Source organism: Amblyomma mixtum, chromosome 3 (genome assembly GCF_055824585.1).
Source record: "Amblyomma mixtum isolate Tamu chromosome 3, ASM5582458v1, whole genome shotgun sequence".
Lineage (NCBI taxonomy): Eukaryota > Metazoa > Arthropoda > Arachnida > Ixodida > Ixodidae > Amblyomma > Amblyomma mixtum.
In genome coordinates this window covers 21,918,796-21,940,551 of record NC_143014.1, presented here as the reverse complement: position 1 = coordinate 21,940,551, position 21,756 = coordinate 21,918,796, and the positions used below count along the sequence as shown (strand labels likewise).

The window sequence follows — 21,756 nt, the reverse complement described above, 5'->3', positions numbered from 1 at the left end:
GTGCTGTAACGTGTACACATGCACCTAACGTGTGCCTTCAACCTTCTAGTTTCTTTGTTGAATTTATGTAAGCAAAATTTTTTTGTGGAGAAACACTACTGCATGCCCTGCAGCTGTGTGGAGCGGTATGTTCAGACCATGGGATTAGCTTAACTGAGTGCACTGTGGTGTGTGCAGCTGGTGAAAAGGGCTGCGCCTCTTCACAGGGGTTTGATATAGTTCTTGGGCGTTGTGTGCACTAGTAAATGCATCCTTTGTACTTTCAGTAGGGGAGCACATCTCTTACCACAAAGCAGCCCAGCAAACAAAAAAACCTCTGAGAGACATCTAGCTAGACGTCTCTGAGAGGTTTTTGGTTTGCTGGGAGTAGAAGCACTGTTGCGCAGTGCTGGTGCCAGTGTGGTCCTCTGAGCAAATCCTGGCACTGTCTTCACAGGCTTTGGGGCTGTCATCTCCTGGAGTCATAGGTTCTTCAACTGCGGCAGCGGTCATCCCTCCACCAGGCCTCACTATTCCCACCCTGGTGCCACCTGGCCTAGTTGGTCCACCGGGTGTGCTCCCGCAGCCAGTGCTGGCTGCCAATGCACCGGGCATCATCACTGGTAAGTTGTGGCTTCTGATGTGATTTCCACAGGTGCCCTTAAAAGATTTTGGAATACTGGAAGCGTGAAAAAAGTGGTTGGGTTTTAAGGTAATTAAACAGAGTAGGCGTGCGGAAGCATGTGTTTAGCCTGTTAATGGTTTTGCTTTGCTGGGTCATTGGCACGTCTGGCGACGATATTAAACTCAGGTTAAGCTCTGATCAAGGTCAAGCTGATCTGATCTGTTCGCGCCGCCAATGGAAGTTGACGAAGATGACGATGTGCAATGCACAGCGCGAGTGTGTGTTGCACTTTAACACCAGGCGTGATCGGCTGCGCCGATAGCATAGTGCTCTCGTGCAGTGGCCAGCGAAGCTGATCTGTTCGCGCCGCCGCGGGCTCAAAACCCAGTCGCAGCTGTATTTTTTTCGTGCACCTTCAAGGTCATGAACGCCACAAGATGCTTGGTGGGTTTGACCCCGTGAAGTAGTGCTTTCGCACTAAAAGCTGAATTTTCTCCCTGCCTAGAGGTGCACCAGGCACTGAAGGGTGCATTTTTCAGGTTGCGCAGACTCCCATGTTAAGCTTTTAATGTGATACCATTAGAAGTCTCGCCGTGTAAAAAAAAAAACACTGCATGGTTAGTCATTGTGGAAGTGTACCAGTACAGATAAAGTTTGGCTGGCATCATCTTGGTCCGCGTCCTTAGTCCGGGATGCTGCCAGATCCCGTCTCCTCGCGAGCTCGGCGTGTGAGGTCAGCTTGCGCCATCGCACTCAAGGAGGAAGGTCTCCCAAGCCGCTTTAGTGGCGGTGGGGAGGGATGTGGGGACTGTGCTGACAGGCCCACACCATGTGGGATAGAGAAGACAGCTCGTCAGAGTGTGGGCAAAAAGGATTCATTTTCGGGTCATAGTGAGCAGCCATTGCGGGACTCCAGTAGATGTTCGTCTGTAGCTGTCGCAGAATGCATTCATCTGCCTTCGACAGTCCCTTTGCAGGTGGAGAAATCTGGCGATGCCTGTTTTTGTAGTCGTCAATAATTTCTTGAAACTGCAGAAGTGGTCTGCTAGGCTCAGCGGTTGGCGAGGATGCGGAAGTAGGTGCCCGGAGGATAAGTGCTCAGGCAGCCACATTTGCAGCTTCATTTCCAGGGGGTCCCTGATGGGCTGGCGCCCACGCAATGCGTCTAGGCGTGGGTTCGGCGTCTCTAATGGCGTTATAGAGTGTGTGATAGGCTAGAGGACATACCTCGCCCTTGACATAGCTCTCGCAAGTGAAATGCGAGTCAGAAATGACAACCTTGCACTGGGGATCTGCAACCGCGAGGGCGATAGCAACTTCTTCAGCCCGGTGAGCATTCTCAGTGCGGAAGGAAAGCTTCCTTGCATTTTGCTTTTATCAAAATTTAATTCTAAGCTTTATGCAATTTGCCTGAAATGAGGTAGTTCTGATCAGCTTCTTCAGCGTGATTTGACTAGAAATATTGATTGTTTTCAGCTCTGGGGCTCACGTGCAATAGTTTTTGGAATGACTAATGCCGAAGAAGTGGTTCTAGAAGCATTGATTCTGTGGTAATCAGCCCATGCCTACCGTTATGCTCTTGAATTGCTCTTGAAACTTGAAAGGCTATGGAAAGTGCAGTGTCTTATGTCAGTGTATGAAAGCCACAGGAGTGGTTCCTCACCCGCCAAAGCAACGCTGTTGACTGGCCACAGCGATGGCGGCTGCATGACGTCTCAAATAATCTAACCAACAGCCATCTCTTAACTGACTTACGCAGATGAGCGACACATAGGAGGACACGAGCATGAAATAGTCGCTGGAAAGGATTCTCCAACTTTCATGTGCAATTGTGGGTTCTCTGCTGTGTGTATTATACCCCTGTCACACTAGCAAATTTAATGTCATTCGAATCGAATGACATTAGCACCTAATGTCATTATTCGACTGCTACACGGGAACATGTAATGTCATTAGGTTCGAATGACATTCGCCATCGAATGAGTTAGGGGAACTCATTCGCATTCGATCTCGAACTGAATGCGTACTCTGGACACCAGATACGCAGCAGGAACAAGCGACGCGAAAAAATAATATGCACACTGCCAAACCTAGAAAGTGCATTTATTTAGTTCTGCTAAAAAAAAGTTAATGTTGGTGTGAATCTGTTCACACTAGAGGCTGTCGTGGATAGTTATTACTCTCGGTCTCAGCAGCCTACAGCATCGGCCGAGCGCGAAGCAGCGTCTTTCCCACGACCGTTGGTCATTTTGGGATGCGTGATTCTTGCTGGCTGGCGTGCCCTGTTTATTAAGCTCGAAGGTACTTAAAGACGTAACTGAGCAGTTCACCTTTTGGAAGTCATTTCCAAGCTCTGCGCTTGTCCGCACGCCGCCATGTCAGCCATTTTGTTTGTTTACGTTTATCGGATTTGTGGTTGACTTTGCACTTGGTTTGGCTTTTGATGGCTAAAGTGGTGCAGAATGGCTGCAAATAATATTTTAAGCTTATACAGTCGAACCTCGATGTAACGAACCTCAATGTAACGAAATTCGCGATGTAACGCATTTTTTTCATTTCCCAATCACTTCCCCATTGAAAACCATGTATTTTTTTTCGCGATTTAACGAAGTAATTTTGCTCCGCACTTTCGATGTAACGAAGTCCTTGCGCATCGCATGCATGTGCCAGGAGCTACCTTGACAATCGAATGAGAGCTAAAAGTTTAGCCGAGACGAAACGCAGTTTGTATTTGCCCTTTTACGCGACAATTTTGCCGGCAGTGTGGGAATCTGCGAGAACGTACCGCCGCGCCATCTGTCGTGCGCATACAAAGCCCGCGGCATGGAAGTTTCAAGACGCGCCGCGCCATGACGCCACTGGCGAGCTGTAGACTCTGAACGTGAAAGCGCAAACCGGAATTTTCTTGCAGCGTCCGTTCGTTTTTCTGTTTTTTTTTTTGCGTGCGATGTCCTCGTAGACAACAACAAAAAAAAGTCTTCAGTGTTGACAAACTCGTGGAGCTAGTGTGGTCGTACCTTTAAAACGGGTGAGCGGCGAAAAAAAAAAAAAAAAAAACGTGCCCTGGCAGAGGAGGCGAGTGGCGAAGGGGGTAGAGGTATAGAGGCTAGAAGGTTTACCTAGTGTCGTGAACGGCCGCCATATCCATAGGCCGCTGTGAAACCGTTTCGGATGCATAGCGTAGGTGGCGCTGTAGCCTTTAGGCGAGCTGGGCGCGCCGCTTCTCTCGCAGTTCGCTCCGTCGGGAAATGCACGTGGGCCGCGATTCGTGCGTGATTTTGTGTCGTTCCCGTCGCTGATTGTGCTCAAAGAGTGATTTACCTGCATTGCACGTGAAAATGCCGACCAAGAAAGGTAGGACTTGTTTTGTGCCACTTTGTAAAGGAGGCTACAAGTCGTCAAAAGAAAAAGTGTCGTTGTTCCGTGCCCCGTCGGACCCCCTTCGTTTGTAAGAGTGGGCTCGGAACATAAAACGAGATGACAAGACTTTGGATGACAGCTGTGTTGTGTGTTAGAGGCATTTTGACGAACGATATATTCAAAGGACGTTTCAGCATCTTATAAACGGGAAACTTGTGGAAATAGATCGCGAGCGGCCAGCGCTCACCGACGACGCCGTCCCGACAATATTTCCGGATGCTCCCTCCTACATGACGAAGCCTGTCCCACGAAAAAGGAAGAAGAGAAACTTAGCGGACAACTGTACACCAGCCCCGAAGCGCTGGGCATCATGCAGCCAAACAAACAGCGACTGCGCAGATTTTGGTGGCGAAGAGACTTCATCAGATATGCCGCCGCACAAACCGCATCCGTTGAAAGACATCGTCCCGCCCTCACCGTCATGCAGCAAAATTGTTCTGTCGAACAACCCAGAAGTTCTGTGCTTTGGGTGGCACACAAGTGCTGAGCCAGGTGATGTGTGCGTAACCAAGCACGTAACATTTTCGACATGTGCCGCAGCTGCAGATTATGTTTGCACAGTGTATTGCCGAAACATTAAAGTTGATGAGCTTCGCGTACAGTGTGAAGAGGACGCCCTTGCAGCTTTGAGGAAGACCGATAATTTGCTTCTTTGCCCAGGCTGTGAGGTTGAACCTATCTCACCTGGCCAATGCACCCAGTATGGGAAATCGTTCTTCTCGAAAAGTTGCTTTGTGACAATGCCCGATGGAAAGTCTTGTCTTCGATGCAAATACACTAGAAGGCTTATCCTAAACCATATGAACAGGGGCAAGAAGCGAGCAGCGGCTTTCAAGCAAAACAATGCCCGGAAGCGAAAATCCGTTCACCTATTCCGGGCAAAGAAAAAACTGTCTCAAGCCAACAAGAGTGTTCAAGAACTCAGAGAATTAACCCAGTCAATCCCAACGACTGTGCTGGAAGCCAAAATCAGTGGCCTCCCACCAAAACAGCGCCTTGCGGTCAAAGCATGCTTTGAGGCAGCCTCTAGGAAATCAACCCGGGGAATGTGTTATGACCAGCTATGGATTCTGGAGTGCATCCTCATGCGGATGCGAAGCCCGCAGCTGTACGAACATTTGACGACACGAAATTATGGCTTTGCCAAGCAAGTCATGCTTAGCCAAGTACCTGCAGGGCTTTAAGAGCACATTTGGTTTTAGTAGTAGCGTCTTTTCTGCGCTTAAAGAGAAGACGAGGAAAATGGAAGAATTTAGCCTTCATGGTGGTCTCGTCTTTGGCAAGATCAAGCTGTCTGAAAACATCAGTGTGACATCATCTGGGGAACTGAGTGGTTTTGTGGACCTTGGTCCATTCAGCGACAACAACAGCAAGACAACCCTGAGTGACCATGGCCTTGTGATTATGTTCCAGCCATTCCAAGGTGCGTTAATGAAATTAATACCTTATAGTTCTGCATATTTGTTTATATATATATATATTTGTGCTGCAGTTCACGTTAGCAAATGTAGCTTATGTACACTGCTGATGCTCATTATTACATTACTCACAGTGCATTTCCCATATTTGCAGGAAAATGGACTCAAATTCTCGGAGTATTTGCAGCTAAGGGCAATGTAAAGGCATCTACCCTTTCAAAAATACTTCTGGAGGCCACAATCCTGGCCGAGAAATCTGGCCTGTTCGTCGATTTCTGGACGAGTGATGGTGCTCCCTGGAATCGGTGCTTATGGAAGCTGTTTGGCATCAAAGGTATGTTAGCTGTTCTGTTAAAACTAACCAGGAGTTCTTCTTTTTCAGTCTGTCAATAATGTTCGTTCTGCTTTCTCCCTTGCGCAGCTTCATGCACAGAGATCAAGTGCAAAGTTCCCCATCCTGTTGACAAGGGAAGAAGCATTCACTTCATTTCGGACTTTCCCCACCTGGTGAAGTGCGTTCGGAATGCATTTCTGGGGAAAGGCACACAGATCCCGAGTGGGCATGTCCATGTGGATGTAATTGAAGAAGCTTGGAAGCTGGACAAAGAATCTGTCACGCTTAAAGTGATGCCCCATATCACAAAGGCCCATTTACGCCCAAATTCATTTGAAAAAATGCGCGTAAATCTGGCATTCCAGCTCTTTAGTGAGGAGGTACTCAAAGGGATTTTTTTTTATCGGGATCACTTGGAGAAAACCTGCAACTCACGCACTGAACCAACGGAGAAATTTGTAAAGCTCATGGAGAAACTTATTTTTGTCATGTCTTCTAGGGTCCCAACAAAAGGCCTTAGAGCTAAATCAGGAAGTGTGCAGTTTCTAAATGATTTCATTGCTTTCCTGAGAGAATGGGAGCAATATGCTGCACAGCATGGTGGTGGTTTTTTAAGTGCAGGGACTGCGCTTGGGCTGCGGGTGACATTACAGAGCACACTGTCACTTCTAGAATACTTGACAACATCACTGCAGTACAAGTATTTATTAACTGCAAACCTGAGTCAAGACAGAATGGAAAACGTATTTGGAATTGTGCGTCAGTGTTTCGGCTGCAACGATCATCCTTCAGTGGGACAGTTTTTGATCATTATTAATAATTTGGCCTTCTACAGCCTTGCAAAGCCACCAAAAGGAACAAATGTGTCATCAGAAGTTGTGACTGCTCTCTTGCAGCCGTCAGATGTGCCCAAAGAAAAAAACGCAAGAATTACTGAACTTGTGGATGGCTTGCTAGATGGTGGAGACCTGTCATCTGCTGCAGAGGTACTCGACAAGCATAGTGGTGAGGGGGATCATACCAGTTGTGTGGACAAAAAAAGTGACAGCCGGTTAATTTTTTATGTTGCTGGTTATGTAGTGAGAAAACTCCTTAAAAAGTTTCCTTGCCCTGAATGTGCAAGTTGTTTCAGTACCTTGCCTCTGCAAGCTAAGTCCAACAAAAATGCCTCGCTTACTCAAACTTTTGATCATGGAGGCTTAGTGTACCCAGCAAAGCCAATTGAGGAGCTGGTAGGAAAGTTGGAAAACGCATTTACGGTTTTTTTCAACCGCAACAAGCTACAAGCAGATAGTATGATTAGTTTCCTGCATTTTCTTCAGGGGCGGGAATTTGAAGACGTTGGTTGCGAAGTGCATGGTCGTCAAGTTACGGCAGAACTGATTAAGTTTTACGCACTGACAAGACTGCATTTCTTCGTAAAAGCAGTGAACAAGGAGCGCGGTGCGCAGAGAGAGAAAAAAAAGCTTCTTAAAATGAGGCGGTGCCAGTAGCCGTGCGGAGCGCGCAGAGCCCTCAGGAAGTCCCTTGTCGGCACATGCTTGCGCGAAACTCTCTGCAATAAAAACTTCCCACCCTGCTGTTCTATGTCCAGTTTTTTTTTTCTTCCCCTTCGACATCGTCTGCAAGTAAGTCGCGCTTGTTGCGTTGCAGCTAGTGTTTATGGCGCGACGTGTAGCGCCCATCGGCGACACTTCAGTTATGTCGCGGCGCGCGCTAACATGCTGACCATCTAAGGAGCCTGCGGAAGATTTCTCACTTTCTTTAACAGACCCTAAGCGAGCAACCAACTAAACCAGAAGTCCTGGAATAAAAAAAAAAAGAAGCATTCACCCGTAGAGGCTTGGAGGCTGCGACGCCCATCGCACGCCAGCGGGCGGCAGCGCCATCTGTCGATGCATAGCGAGATATTTCACCCCCACCTGTCCGGTCACGACACTAGGTAAACCTTCTAGCCTCTATAGTAGAGGGGAGGCGTGGCGTGGGAGGCGCGCGCGGTGCATTCTGGGTGGGCAGCTTCGGCGCACTCTCGGCGCGGCCCGCGCGAAATGCAGCCGGCTGCATTCCGTGCCGGGCGCCGTCAGAGCGCGCCGGTAGCCGCCGAACACGCTGGCGATCGGGCGCCGCTGTTTCGCGGACGTGACGTCGCCGTGCCGCGCGCGCTCGCGCTACGTCGGAGTATAACCGCGCCGCGAGCACAATCCCACCGCGCCGGCGTGAGCGATGCGAACATTTTTCTTTATTTTTCTCTGATGCGTCCCCGGCTGCAAATGTTCAATGCTGATGATGATGATACCAGTAGCGCCATCTTGTGGCGGCTTTCAGTACTAGGCGCTGCGCTCGTTCTTTTGCTATGCGCACACGGAGAAAAATGATGCCGTCGCGGTGTTTGCTATCACTCATTATGCTCCTGATGTAGAAAAAAACATCCGGTGCCCTTGTTAGCGATACTATTACTCGATTTTCTTGCGTATTTCCTCAATAAGTGATTTACAAGTTCCCATCAACAAGCAGTGTTCCTGAACCAGTTATACTTTATTTTGACAGCTGAAACATGGGAACCTCGACGTAACGACATTCGCGATGTAACGAAATTTTCGGCTGCAAGTAGGACTTCGTTATATCGAGGTTCAACTGTAATACGGCACACAAATGTTCTCACCCGCTTTTGAAATACTACACAGCAATTTCAAACATATTTTCTGCTCGCTGATGTCGTTCAGTTGGACTATTTTTTTTCACTGATCGTCGATGCCATCATTTTCGAATGACATTATTTTTTTCCGTGTAGCACCGAAAGAGACCGAATGACCTTCGATGCATCGAATGCCATTAGGTTCAAATGACATTTAAAATGCTAGTGTGACAGGGGTATTAGTGTATTATTTGGCTGAGGTGTTCATGATGTGATGATGTTGTGATTGAGCGATTTTGTGTACTCACCTCAGAAAGTGTTTCAGAGCCGCTTTAACACTTCAAGCTTTCAAAGGCTGCCAACTTGTAATCATGCAATCGTGATGCAAAGCTCTGCTTGTTGCCGAGACCAAACATAACTCTCTCCTCATTGTTTGAATCCGGATACAAGTCTTAGCTAGGGCGAAGTTCTTTACTACTTTCTTTTTGGTAAAAGCTGAAGGCAATTAAGACATGGTCATGTCACTCTGATCTCCAAATTTTTTTCTCTCCTCTTTTAAGAATAAGGCTTGAAGTACAATTGGGGCGGTAATAATATGGAAGGCACTTTTGCAATCACTCCTTTCAAGCCTTACCTAGTGAAAATTAAGAGCTACCTAATACTTACACTAGTAAATACCGCTGGTGTGCTCGTGTTTAACTCTTAGAAACCCTCATATTTTCTCTCTAACATGTGAGAAAAGTTCAAACAGTTTGATATAGCTGAAATTCACTATATGAAATTTAAAAAAAAAGCACGTAAGAGCCACGCTGTATAGCCATTGAAGGGATGGTAACTCGGACAACTTTTGCCTCTGAAATTTTAGTACTGTTTTGAAGGTGCTCAAGGTAATTCTGGAGCGCACAGCCATGGCAGGTCAAATGCCAGCTAGGGTGGCCACTCTGCACTATGGCAGTGTCATGTGGAAAATGGTACGCTAGAATGAAAGCTATCGCCATAGTCACCTCCTCTGTGACAGCCGATGTGAGCACAGAATGGTTACTCCAAGGTTACCACACAACTGTTTCCAGGGTGCTGTCTATGGGTGTGAGATTGATATGCTCTGCACAGGAACACTGCTGCGAGATAAAGGCATCAACTTTTGCCGCACTGCCAGTTGCCTGTGTGAGCGCCGCTTGGCATTGAGCTGTGCAGTATATAAAGTATAAGTTGCATGTGTTTAAAATTCCTTAAAATATTAAGGAAGAGTTTGATATATCTATGCTCGATGTATTGAGGTGCAACTCTGTTGCATTTTTTCTGCGCCTGTGTTTGGGGCCAACTTGCTTTCAGATTGAAAAAAGGGGACTATGGTTGAATGAAATGTACGGACTGGGTGATTGTGTTGCAGGCGTGACACCAATGCCACCCACGGCAGCAGCACTCATCCCACCTCCGAGCATAGTGACCACGCTACCACTTGCGTCAGCCAAGCCTGCCACTGACCTTCTTGGAGCGGCTGCCCTTGCTACGACAACAGCAGCTGTTGAGACTGCACTCAGCCAGGCTACCATAACCCAGGCTGCTCTGAACCAAGTGGTGCTAAACCAGGCAGCATTGAAGCAGCCAGTGGTGAGCCAAGTGCCTGCCACTGAGGCGCCTAAGGAAGAAGATGATCTGGCCAAGAAGATTGCCGAGGAACTGGAGCCTCAGACGTTGCAGCAGCAGGAGAACATGATGATAAAGGGTTCCAATGCAAGGCATATGCTCATGCGAAAGCTGATGCGGCGCACTGAGGTGAGTTGTCTCGATATTCGTGAGTGTAACCGCCGCCGCGGTGGCTCAGTGGCTATGGTGCTCGGCTGCTGGCCCGAAAGACGCGGGTTCGATCCCGGCCGCGGCGGCTGAATTTCTTTGGAGGAGAAATTCGAGGCCCGTGTACTGTGCGATGTCAGTGCACGGTAAAGAACCCCAGGTGGTCGAAATTTCCGGAGCCCTCCACTACGGCGTCTCTCATAGCCTCAGTCGCTTTGGGACGTTAAACCCCATAAACCAACCAACCAACCAATCATGAGAGTGTGTGTGTGTACACTCCGAATTGATTCCAGGTTAGCTGGTATAATAATGTAACTTGTCTCGCTGAAATTGACATGAATATCCAGCGCAACAAGCCCATTTTGTGTGTGCGTGTTGTTGAAGTGAGAAGCTTTGTAAATTTTCATTTCCTAGAGAGGGGTGGCTCATTGTGACAATGACCCAGAACAACAGCCCCCAATGTCATTGATGGCACTGGGGCGATGTTTTTCCGCCTGCAAGTGCATTTGTGCCCCAGAGCCAGTATCTGTCAAAATTTGTCACGCGTGCAGGAGTTTCCGTGTGTACCGCCCACGGAGGATGGTGCGAGAGGCTGCGGGCCATCATCGTCATCGTCAACTTTTTCCTTCACCGCGAGCTCCCGTTACCCATATCGGCATCAGTATCACCAGCTCCAGCTTTTTGTGGCTTTTGTGGCTGTCAAAGGCACGGGAGTTGTGGTTGCGTGTTAGTTCACCGTAGTTGTGGCTTTCCTGTGCAGCTGCCGAGCATTGCTATTTTAGCGCAACGGGCAAGCACCTTAATAGCTACACGACTGAGAGTTTGCTCTTGAACACAGCAAGCGTGCAGTGGGCGGGAAATTCAACGTGGCCGAGAAGTGTGGCAGTTGCAAGTGCAGTGTGCCTAAATTTTCGTATGTGACTACAAGCGCTGAGGTTTTCATGGGCTGAAGTCTAGAAGGTTTCCAGCTGGAGATGAAGCTTTTCAAAGAGACATGTAAAGTGAGCATCCCTGAAAACTGTGTGTGGAATTCAGCATGCGCGGCTGTTCTACTAGATGTCGTTGTAAATGCTGTGGCTCCGCAGTAGCTGCGAAGGCTAGTGGGTAGTAGTCAGTTCAGCAAAAACTTTGTTAAAATAAGCTTGGGTTGTGGAATGTGCGTGCATGTTTCTCTTTTTTCACCTGAGATGAGGTAGGCGGGAGGGCGTTGGCTTGCAATCGTGTAAATATAGTATTGGTGACAGTTCCAAGTTCGGGGTGCGCCTATTGTGTGTAGAAATAAAAAAATGATTTTTCGCTACCAAACTGGGGTACGCCTAATATGCGAGTGCACCTGTTTGCGAGTAAATACGTTGTATAGCAATGATGCAGTTACGCGCATTCTGGTTATATTTTGATTGATTTGGTTCATGGCGTATCCGCAGCCTGGTCTCGTAAAATTTGAAAATGTTTTTTTTTTTTTTGAGCCACACTACATATTTGGCTAGGAGGAAAAATTATAACAGTGTAGTGGGATCAGCTGGCGAATTTTCTTGATATCGGAAAGCTTTGAAAGGCTTTCATTGGCACCTGCATTGGGTTTTGTTCATTTTATACTTTTATTATGTGGCCGAAAGGGTAGCATTTCATGTGAAATCTATGGTTGTTTTCTTGCTTCTGTATTTTACTTGTGGAAAGCAGCGCATTGCAATCTTTGCACCGGTGGGGAATTCGTTTGTGTTATTCTCATTGTGTGTGATAGCCTGGATGATACTTTATTTTTTGTTTGAAGTTTCTTCTGATATATGTGGTGTGTGACAGAGGTGCACATAGTGCTATTAAGCCATTTAATTTTTCATGGCGGTGAAAAGACTGTGTCTCTGTTCCCCATGGCTTTGAGCAGTCTAATATGCACGTATAGGCGTCAGGACTTGCTTGTCATGAGTGCTGTTGCCGCCGAAATGTTGACTGGGAGCATGCCCTCTGGTTGCCCGACCTGATTGATCAGTGCCAGCTGGTCATGTTTTCCACCCACACGAAGATTTTTAATGTGTAGGAGATGCAAAAAGCTGCATTGAAAGACTTCATGAAGAAAATGTGATTAGAGAAGTGTAAAATACACTGAACCTGGTCTGGAGACTTCGAACTAATTTTTGGAAGAGAATGGTATATTAAACTTCAGTGTGTTCTCTTATAACTGTAAAAACAGAAGTGCAAGAGCAGGTTGTGGACACGACGAAGCATGGTGCATGAATGACGCTTTATTCAAGAAGGCGAGCGGTTATATAGGCAAGCGGTTAGATAACAGAAATGGGGGCGGCTTCTGTCCGGCTAGGCGCGTGTGCATGACTTGCACTACGTCACATCTCCCCTCTCTCTCTCTCTCTCTCTCTCTCTCTCTTTTTTTTTTTTTTATCGTCGAAACAAGCAGAGTTTCAGAACTCAGGCGCCGGGTATCTTCGTGGTGGTTGGCGCTTCCGTTCACTCCTGCGGAGTTGTGTAGATTCGGATGTCCCTGTAGTGTCTGGGACTCCCACAGCTGGCAGCGGCGCGGGAGTCTCGTGGTCTGGAGACGAGGGAGGAGGAGCCGGATTGAGGTGTTCTCTTGTGCGCTGAAACTGTTGACCCTCTTCCGTTTTGACGATGTAGGCACGAGGAGTCTCAGCCCGCTGTACGACCGTGACAGGGGACCATGATCTTGAGGGCACGTTGTACATAGTTGTGGTCGAGCCAGTGCGAAGCTCTGGAAGAGGCCGTGTACCTCTGTTGTAGAAGCAGCGTTGCTTGCTCCTGATGTCTTCTAGTCTTCGTCGCACGGTCTTGGGTGGCAATGTTTGTGGCTGTAGGTGGCTGGTTGGTACAGGAAGCAGCGTTCTTGTCTGTCGGCCCATGAGCCTCTGTACAGGAGACTTCAGAGAAGAGTCCAGAGGTGAATTTCGACACTCAAGCAATGCGGCACAAAACTCAGTGCTGCCGAAACGGAACCGCCTTAACAGCTTCTTAGCTTCCTGTACTGCTCTTTCTGCCATTCCATTCGAGCGGGGATAGTACGGACTAGACCGGACGTGTTGCAGGCCAATCTTATCGGCGTAATCCTTGAACTGTTGGCTACTGAAGGGTGGTCCGTTGTCTGTGCAAAGTCGCCTTGGGAAGCCATGTGTTGCGAAGATGTCATTGCATGCTGCAATAACCTTGTTGGCTGACGGCGCTTGCACAAGCCTGATTTAAAAAAAGAAAGAGTAGAAGTAAACAACAACTAAGTACTCGGCACCGTTGTGATGACAAATATCAGCTCCTACTGACTCCCAGGGCAGAGTTGGTATCTCGTGACTTAACAGCGGTAGTCTCGCATTTCTTGATTTGTACTTTTGGCATGTTTGACAGCGTTGAGCGACTTCTTCAATATCGCTGTTTATACTTGGCCAGAAGACAACGGTTCGGGCGCGTGCCTTCATTTTTTCTGCTGCTGTGTGCGCAGCATGAAGAGAAGCCAGTACCTCACTGCGCAGTCTGGCAGGAATGATAAGGCGATTGCTCCGGAACACGTCTGGATTCAGTATGCAGCTCGTCGCGGAAGCTCCAGTAGCTGCGTAACTCTGGAGTGACGTCAGCCTTGTCAATGGGCCACGCTGTGCTTGCATACTGGCGAAGTTTCACCATGCTTGGGTCACGGTCCGTCTCCCGCAGAACTTGCTCCAGGCGCCTGTCTGAAGCTTGAAGACAAGCGATAGTGTTAACGTGGAAATGCGCGCAATGTTCTACGAGCTGTGCTTTATTAGGAAAACGTGATAATGCGTCAGCGATGAACAGTTGTTTTCCCGGAGTATACTTGACATTTATATGGTATTTTTGTAGGTTTGGACGCATATGCTGCAGGCGGAGAGGGCACTGGCATAATGGCTTCTTGAAAATCATTTCGAGCGGCTTGTGATGAGATTCCACAATGACTTCTGGCTGCCCGAAAATGTAGTCCTTGAATTTTTCACAGCCATGGACGATTGCTAGCATCTCTTTCTCTATCTGCGCGTACCTTTGCTGCGCTTCTGTCAGCGAGCGAGATGAGTAAGCTAAGGGGTGTCCATCCTGCATTATCACAGTGCCAATTCCGTTTTGGCTGGCGTCTACAGATAGGGTGATTGGTTTGCCCTTCTGGTAATATGCCAATATGGGAGCCGTTGCTAGTGCTTCGCGCAGTGCTTCAAAGCTTTTTTGATGTCTGTCTTCCCAAACCCATGCAGCATTTTTTTTCAAAAGTTCTCGGAGCAATGCTGTGAGCGTTGACATATTAGGAATGAAGCGGGAAACGAAGTTCGCCATACCCAAGAATGTCTGTAGCCCTTTCCGGTTGCTGGTCCAGGTAGGTTGCAGTTGAGAAGAGCTCGAACTCTTGCCTCCATGCTTCCCAGCTATGCCAGACATCTCCCGTTGTATCCAGGGCCTTCGGTGGTGGCAGCAGCGAAGTGACGGGGGCGGCAGGGCTGGGGGACGTGCTGCTCGGCGTCTGTCATGGCTCTGGTCCGATGCAATTACCCGGGCCTCCCGGATTGCCGTGCTTCTGCCGTCGGTTACGTTGCCCGGTTGCGTTGCGCGGTCGCTAACCGGCCACTTCTGACACCATGTGGACACGACGGAGCATGGTGCATGAATGACGCTTTATTCAAGAAGGCGAGCAGTTATATAGGCAAGCGGTTAGATAACAGAAATGGGGGCGACTTCTGTCCGGCTAGGCGCGTGTGCATGACTTGCACTACGTCACACAGGTTGCCTGTTCAAAGTGCTCATCAGCCGTGCTTTGATGGTTGCAGCTGTGTTTTGTGTAAAAGCTTGCTGGCAGGCTGTCTTTTTCAAATGCCTACTCCTGTCCAAGGCCTGATAACCATGCTAGCAATACCTGATGATCAAATGCATAAACAAGGTGTAACTTTTTGAAATCTTTTTGGCCTCTTACAGTCTTGTGTAGTGGTGCTGCGCAACATGGTGGGTGTGGAGGACCTGGACGATGAGCTTGAGTCCGAAGTGACGGATGAGTGTGGCCGGTTTGGCTCTGTCAAGAGGGTCATTATTTACCAGGAGCGGCAGTCTGAGGACGAGAATGCTGACATTGTCGTCAAGATTTTCGTCGAATTCTCTCAGGCACAAGGTGGGCCATAGTGATCTCATGGTAGTGAATATTGTGTTTAGCTCCGAGGGACTGTACACACTAGGTGTAATTATTTTTACTAGCAGAGGATGACATTTGCCAAAAAAAAAAGGGCTTTGGTATGTTGGCATAATAGATGACAGATTCTCATGCTGGGTTCCTTGAACGCCTCAACTTCCTCCCTTTCTACCGCTCACTGTATTTTGGCACTAATCACGCTGTAATTTTTCATAGCATACTGTTTTACTATGCAGCAAAACTTCGGCAATTCGAAATCGTGGCTATTTGGAAGACTTTCTGCAGTTTCGAAATTTGTGATGTAAACTTGACTTGATAATTCGAAGCAACAGCTTACACCAGCCCGGTTTATTGAAGGTCTAAGGGGGGGTTATGAGTCTGCTTATATTTGGAGTCAGCTTTTTTTTTTTTTCGGCCAGCAAGGGCTATGAGCTGGATGGTTGATTTTAACCCGGCAGTATACGGTAATTGATAAGTTCGTCCTGTAAAAGTAACCTTTTCCCACAATGAAATTTTTGTCTGGGTCCATTTTTTTTTGCTGTGGCCGGTTAATATGAAAAACCGGTTAATTCGAGTATTTTTCACTGACCCAGTGACTTTGAACTAACGAGGTTTTGCTGTAAAGCCAGTCATCGTTAATTGAATTTCGTAATTTTTTGCTGGCCATGCATTTGCATGCATGCTAGGAAGGAAGGGATGTAAACCAAGGTATGTCGGGTTCCTCAGCACCTATTTTTAGTTGTTGGGGCTCCAGAGGCTAAGAGAATCCCTAGCATAGTTTCTAGGAATAGCAGGGGGTAGTCGTTAGTAGTGTTCGCAGAATGAACTAGTTTACGAGCCATAAGTACTTTCTTCCACAAATAGTTGGATTGCTGAGGAATGTGGAAATAAAATTGCAGAATTAAAGAAAATGGGAAATTGAAATTGGGGCTTTCTCGTGGAGTTTTTTCTTCTGCAATGTTGTCTGTTACCAAGAAAAAGTGTTGACAAGAGTTTCATAATTTGTTGGCGCTGGAGTGCAATCTATGGGGTGTACTCAGTTCTGTGGCTGGGCACCAGAAAATGGTGGCTATGAGGAGCTCGCTTGTATTCCAAGCTTTTCATTGCTCAGCCATTTCGTAAAGTCTTACTGTCCTGTGCAGAAAATCCACTTTTGTATTTTTTTTTAAACTGCAAGGAAGAAATGTATGCTCCAGAAAAACATAGGTGCATTCCAAACCACCTAATTTCTTCTGTACATTAACCAAGCTTATTGGACCATATAGGGATGCAGTGCAGTCATTATCGTGCTGCTTATTGGCTGGCAGCAGCTCTAGCCTCCACTTCATTGCAAATTGTGTGGACTGAGCATAACATGAAGGGAATCACAGTCACTGACAAAGTCTGAAGAAATATAGAAGTCCCATGCATGACCAGACTTACTTTAGCAAGCCTTTATTATGAGCATAGCAGCAGTCTGGCATGACTCAGTGTTTGCTTTGATGTCTTTTTAATGCCATTTGAATAAAATTTTTGTGCAAAGTGCAGTATTGCTAAACAATGGTTGTCTGATCTCACTTCATCGGCACCCTTCATGAATAGTGCAAAGTGGTGGAGTTCAGTGATAAAAATAGCAGGATTTTCTTCCAAGCATCGTTCTTATTTAGCCAGCATTGGTGTTGCCTAGTTTATCCCTGTATTGAATGCCCAGCAGAATGGTGATAGTGGCTGTTATTGCTGTTTCCAGAGTCTGCAAGTGCAAGAGATGCGTTGAATGGCCGGTTCTTTGGTGGCAGGATCGTCAAGGCTGAGCTGTATGACCAGACACTCTACGAGGCCAATGACCTCTCTGGATAGGCAGTATAGGTGTATATAATGTACATAGTCAATAATAAAAAAAAGTAAAAAGTACGATTTTATGTCTGGATCTAGTCATCTGTCACTTTGAGGAGGAATGTCTTTTTATGCAATGTAGTCGTCGCTCACTCCGTTTCTGTGTATGTTGTCCTGTGTATGGTTAATGCCTTTGTCTGTATACTGGTTGTTTCAGTGACTGCCGCAGTGGCTCAGTGGTTATGGTGCTCGGCTGCTGACCCGAAAGATGCGGGTTTGATCTCAGTCGCGGTGGTTGCATTTCGATGGAGGCGAAGTGCTAGAGGCCCATGTACTGTGCAATGTCGGTGCACGTTAAAGAGCCCCAGGTGGTCAAAATTTCTGGATTCCTCTACTACGGCGTTCCTCACAGCCTTAGTCGCTTTGGCATATTAAACCGAATAAACCAAATCAAACTAAACGGGGTGCTTCAGCGAACACTTTCAAAAATTGGCTTTTTGGGGTAAAAATATGGCTTTTGCAACATAGTGTTACCAGTGTTGGCGGACTCCAGAAAACCGGTGAATCGTCTTAAAGATGCACTAAAGAGAAATCTGTACTAGTCTTTTTACCGTGGAAACTCGATTTACACGTTCTGAACATCCGCAGAAACTTCAAATTATTGTCCTGTGCGGCCAATTTCCTTAATTTAAACAAGATTAAAATGTCCTGGCTCCTGTCTTTTTTTTTAACTCACCACCAATGGTAGGAGGAGTCGACCAACGTGTGGAGTGGCTTTCAGGCAGTCCCATGTCGGCTTGCCGCTCTGCCATCGGTGGAGTGATGCAGAGCGATCAGCGAAAGCGAAGAGTGCACATATATTTTGATTTCCGTGGGCCTGATTTGCAGCTATATTGCCTCTGACCGGATCTATTTATTCACAGAAACCTAAAAAACAAAATAAAAGCGAAAGGGAAGCCGCCACGCGACTGCCTGTAAGGCACTCCACGCGTTAGTTGACTCCTCCTACCGTCTGCGGTGAGTTCAAAAAAAGGCGGGAGCCGGGATGTTTAATCCCATATAAATTACCAAAATCACAGGACAATAATTCAGTTTCTAAGAATGCTCAGAACGTGCAGATCAAGTTCCTGCGGTGAAAAGAGTTCAGATTCCTCTTCAGTGCACCTTCAAGTAGTAAGCTGGTTAACTGATTTTGAATAATTAACTTTTTAGCTGGTACAGTTAGGCACCTTGTTGCAATTATAGATTTGTAGCCGGTCATTGGTAATAGCCATATCAGTTTTTAAAAATTTGAAAGCTCTATTACCCGTGGCACTGTGGCTCGACAAAATTTGACTTTTTTGACTAGTTACATGCACTGGAGAGGTTGCTTTGCCTGCATGCTTTCAAAAGCGCTTGTATTTTCACCCGATGCAGCCAGATTTTGTCGAGCCACAGCGGCGAGGGTAACTGCGTTGTCATGCCAGTGCACTCAAAGTGCCTTATTTACTCAGGCATAAAGTTGGCCTGAGCATTGTTTCTCCCTGCTCGTCTCAATCGTGACAGTAAAACGGCTGTCACTTTAACAACTGCTGTTATAAAAATTTGCGAGGGTCCAGGGACAAGTGGTCTTATACCCCTGTCAAGCGGCCAAGTTATTTGGCACATCTAAACGGCGGAAGTGCAGTGTCACTCGCGGAAGAGTGCACTCCGCTAGGAGTGCGTTCACGGACCACACTTTGAGGGCTGAGTGCGTACCCTTGCCAGCAGCGACTTCAAGGGCAAAATATGTATAGTGCATAAAAAGTACTTATAACTTTATTTGACATGCTATAACATTGTTTTCGGGAAAAAAATTCCTTCGGTATAGCTACAAGCGAAGCAACAAAACAAGGAAACGTGATCAGATGCAACATCGCTGCCCGCCGCCATCTTGTTTGTTGCCGCAATTCTGGATAGTCTTGGCTGGTCTTGGCTTTTCTTCTATTTCTTTTTTTTTTCATTGTTAAAAACTGTTGAACCTTGTTTTCTTTGCGCTCTCACGTTAAGCAATCAGTTATTATGAGTACTTTTTCTTTTCCATCGACCACTTCAGAAATTCCGCTCATTTTCTGTCGCCATTTTTTTTTTTTACTACGAGTGCACTCTGCTTTCCCGTTTAGCACCGCGTAGCCTAAAGTGTCCCTCGGGATGCTGAAGTGCACTCCTCGTAAGTGCACTTAACTTGTGCGCTTGACAGGGGTGTACTTGCAGGGGCTGTCGCAGTGGCTCAGTGGTTATGGCACTCGGCTGTTGACGTGAAAGACACAGGTTTGATCTTGGCCGTGGCAGTCTCATTTTGACGGAGGCAATATGCTAGAGGCCCATGTATAGTGCGACGTCAGTGCATGTTAAAGAACCCTAGGTGATCGAAATTTTCCGGAGCCCTGAAATACGGCATCCCTCATAGCCTGAGTCGCTTTGGGACGTTAAGCACCATAAACAAACTTACTTGGCAGAGCTGTGGCTTTACTTATGCCAAGCACATAAGCTAGTGTAGGCCTGTGTGTGGCCGATTAGGCAGACTGCCTTAGCTGTGCAGCACTTGCAGCTGCCTCTGTTGAACTCTTCCAGAGCACCTGGCTACATGATAAATGCAGGAGAAACACTTGTTAGACAACTCTTGTTTTGCCTCGCCAAGTTGCATAGAATGGTTGAACTGCGAGCTGTGGGCTAGGTCCAGCATTTACTTGGGTGTCTCGGAAGCTAGCTTGGTGTCAAGCGGTCACCAGGTGTGGGTAAACTAGGCGACACACCGGTGGCTGAGCATTGTCCACTGACACAGCAGTAGGGTGGTCATGGTTGTTTGTACTCCTGCAGTTAATGCTGACTGGCCCTTCAAATTGAAGTCGGAGATGTGCTTGCATGAGGTCTGATCACAACCACTGCACCTTCCGACAGCCCTGAGCAGTATTTGTTTTACAGGGTTAACTTCTTTCGCAGCATCATCTAAATTGAAGTTCGTTCACATCTTGTACAAAGGGTTTCTTATTGCTGTAAACTCGTGCTTGTTAGCTGACCATGTAGCATGTGAAATGTCAAATAAAGGGGCTGTGAAAGGGGTCTCAACAAAGATGTGATATGCCTAGGGTGCTTAAAAACACGTCACAAATATCCCTCAGCAAATTTTTTTTATTTGTTCTGTGGAAGCTGAGTTATTTAAAGTCAAAATTTGAATTTCCGCGTCTCCGCGCCTTTCCCTCTCCTCTCGTCACTTTTTGCAGGCTGGAATGTCGGTCCGCCGGCTCCAGGCACTCCGCCCCTCCGCCGACGCGCGTGGGAATCCCAGGGGGCGGAGCCAACGCCTCCTAAACTGGTTTGGCGTCGACGGTGCTGGCGCGGCTAACCCATGATGGCATTCCGCTACTGACGTAACGAGCGCTGCATGACGCAATGAGCACGGGATTCGGGCGAAAGCTCTGGACCGCTGGTCGCTGGGCGCGGAAGCCGGAGTTCGGTAGCGGGAGTTCTTAAAATTCTATTGTAAATTGTCAGCTCGCTTTTGAGGACTTGCAAGTACGCGGCATCAACGCTCGGTGGCCTGTACTCTACATAATGCACGCGTTTTACAGCCAACCGTATATGAACGCGGATTTGACTCCGATACGCTGACTCTCAAGGTCAGTCACCCCTAAGACCAGAGCTCCACCCGCTGTGCGGAGGGCTGATGCGGCAACAACGACCAGCGGCAGAAGCCCACCTGCTCAATTCTGGTCCCCCAGCCGCGAACGCCACCGACCTTCCACGGCGAGGTGTGCGAGGATTCCGCCTTTTTCACGGCGCGACTGCGCATGCGCCCATCCCCTGGCGGCGGTGTCGCGAAACATACTGGAAGTGTAAACAAACCGGCTTCCTACGCGGCGGGGTGCTTTGCTGCAGCCTTCGGGCGCTCAGCACGACGCATTTGGCGATGCCTACGACATGTGTTGCATACGGCTGCAATGTCCAATATGTAAAGGGAAGCAAAGCCGAATTTTTTCGCTCTCCGAACGCTTCCCGGGACCGCCTTCGACGCGAAGCGTGGATAAAAGCAGTTCGCCGGCTCGACGATCGTGGCCGCCCTTGGGCACCGTCAAGAACGTCAAAATTGAGCGGGAATCACTTTGCGACAGGTACGGACAAGTTGCCGCGGTTAAATGCGTGTGCAGTCTATCAAAAAATCTTTTATTCGTGGGTAGGAAGGCCTCGGCACCGCGGCACCCAGACTTCCGGTCGCTGATCTCAAGATCGCGGTTTCGATGCAGACCACGACAGCCGCATTTCAGTGGAGGCGAAATACAATAGCACTAGTGTGCTGTGTATGTCAATGCGGGTGAAATAAGCCCAAGTCGCATATATTAATACGGAGCCCTCCACTGAAGCGTTCCACGCAGCCCATGTTTGAGACGTTCAAATCCATGTATAATACCATGGCGTGCGCTCATCGCAGACAACTGTTTTTCAAGAAAAGGTGCACTGCGGCGGTAGCCTCACACGCTTCCAGTTCATCACCAAAAATGGCTCTAGGTTTCTATCCCGGTAGGGCAAAAAGTGAATCGGGTATATATAAGTTATCTCCAAAAGTGTTGCAGCACGCACATCTGT

At 47.7% G+C, this 21,756-nt stretch overlaps 2 protein-coding genes and 1 pseudogene across 19 annotated transcripts in view; 2 read left to right on the top strand and 1 right to left on the bottom strand.

The window, feature by feature from the left end:
• The window catches only part of hfp (Poly(U)-binding-splicing factor hfp), a 94,490-nt gene extending 77,250 nt beyond the window's left edge, over positions 1-17,240 (top strand). For 13 of the 18 annotated variants that reach the window (XM_089578328.1, XM_089578327.1, XM_089578325.1 and 10 more), the window contains 6 exons: positions 437-602; positions 5,597-5,776; positions 5,864-6,781; positions 9,802-10,187; positions 15,135-15,324; positions 17,069-17,240. In XM_089578328.1, coding sequence (XP_089434454.1) covers positions 437-602; positions 5,597-5,776; positions 5,864-6,781; positions 9,802-10,187; positions 15,135-15,324; positions 17,069-17,178 — 1,950 coding nt within the window. In that variant the 3' untranslated portion in view covers positions 17,179-17,240. Of the gene's footprint in view, positions 1-436; positions 603-5,596; positions 5,777-5,863; positions 6,782-9,801; positions 10,188-15,134; positions 15,325-17,068 lie in introns of those variants that run through there. The other 5 variants (XM_089578339.1, XM_089578340.1, XM_089578336.1 and 2 more) reach the window with 4 other exon arrangements.
• Positions 612-5,590, top strand: LOC149349413 (uncharacterized; annotated as a pseudogene).
• On the bottom strand, positions 12,620-14,603 carry LOC149349412 (uncharacterized). Its single transcript, XM_089578343.1, has 2 exons — positions 14,521-14,603; positions 12,620-13,403 (listed from the first exon to the last, which is right to left on the bottom strand). The coding sequence occupies exons 1-2, from the start codon at positions 14,601-14,603 to the stop codon at positions 12,620-12,622; spliced, it is 867 nt and encodes a 288-aa protein (XP_089434469.1).
• Positions 17,241-21,756: the final 4,516 nt, after the last annotated feature.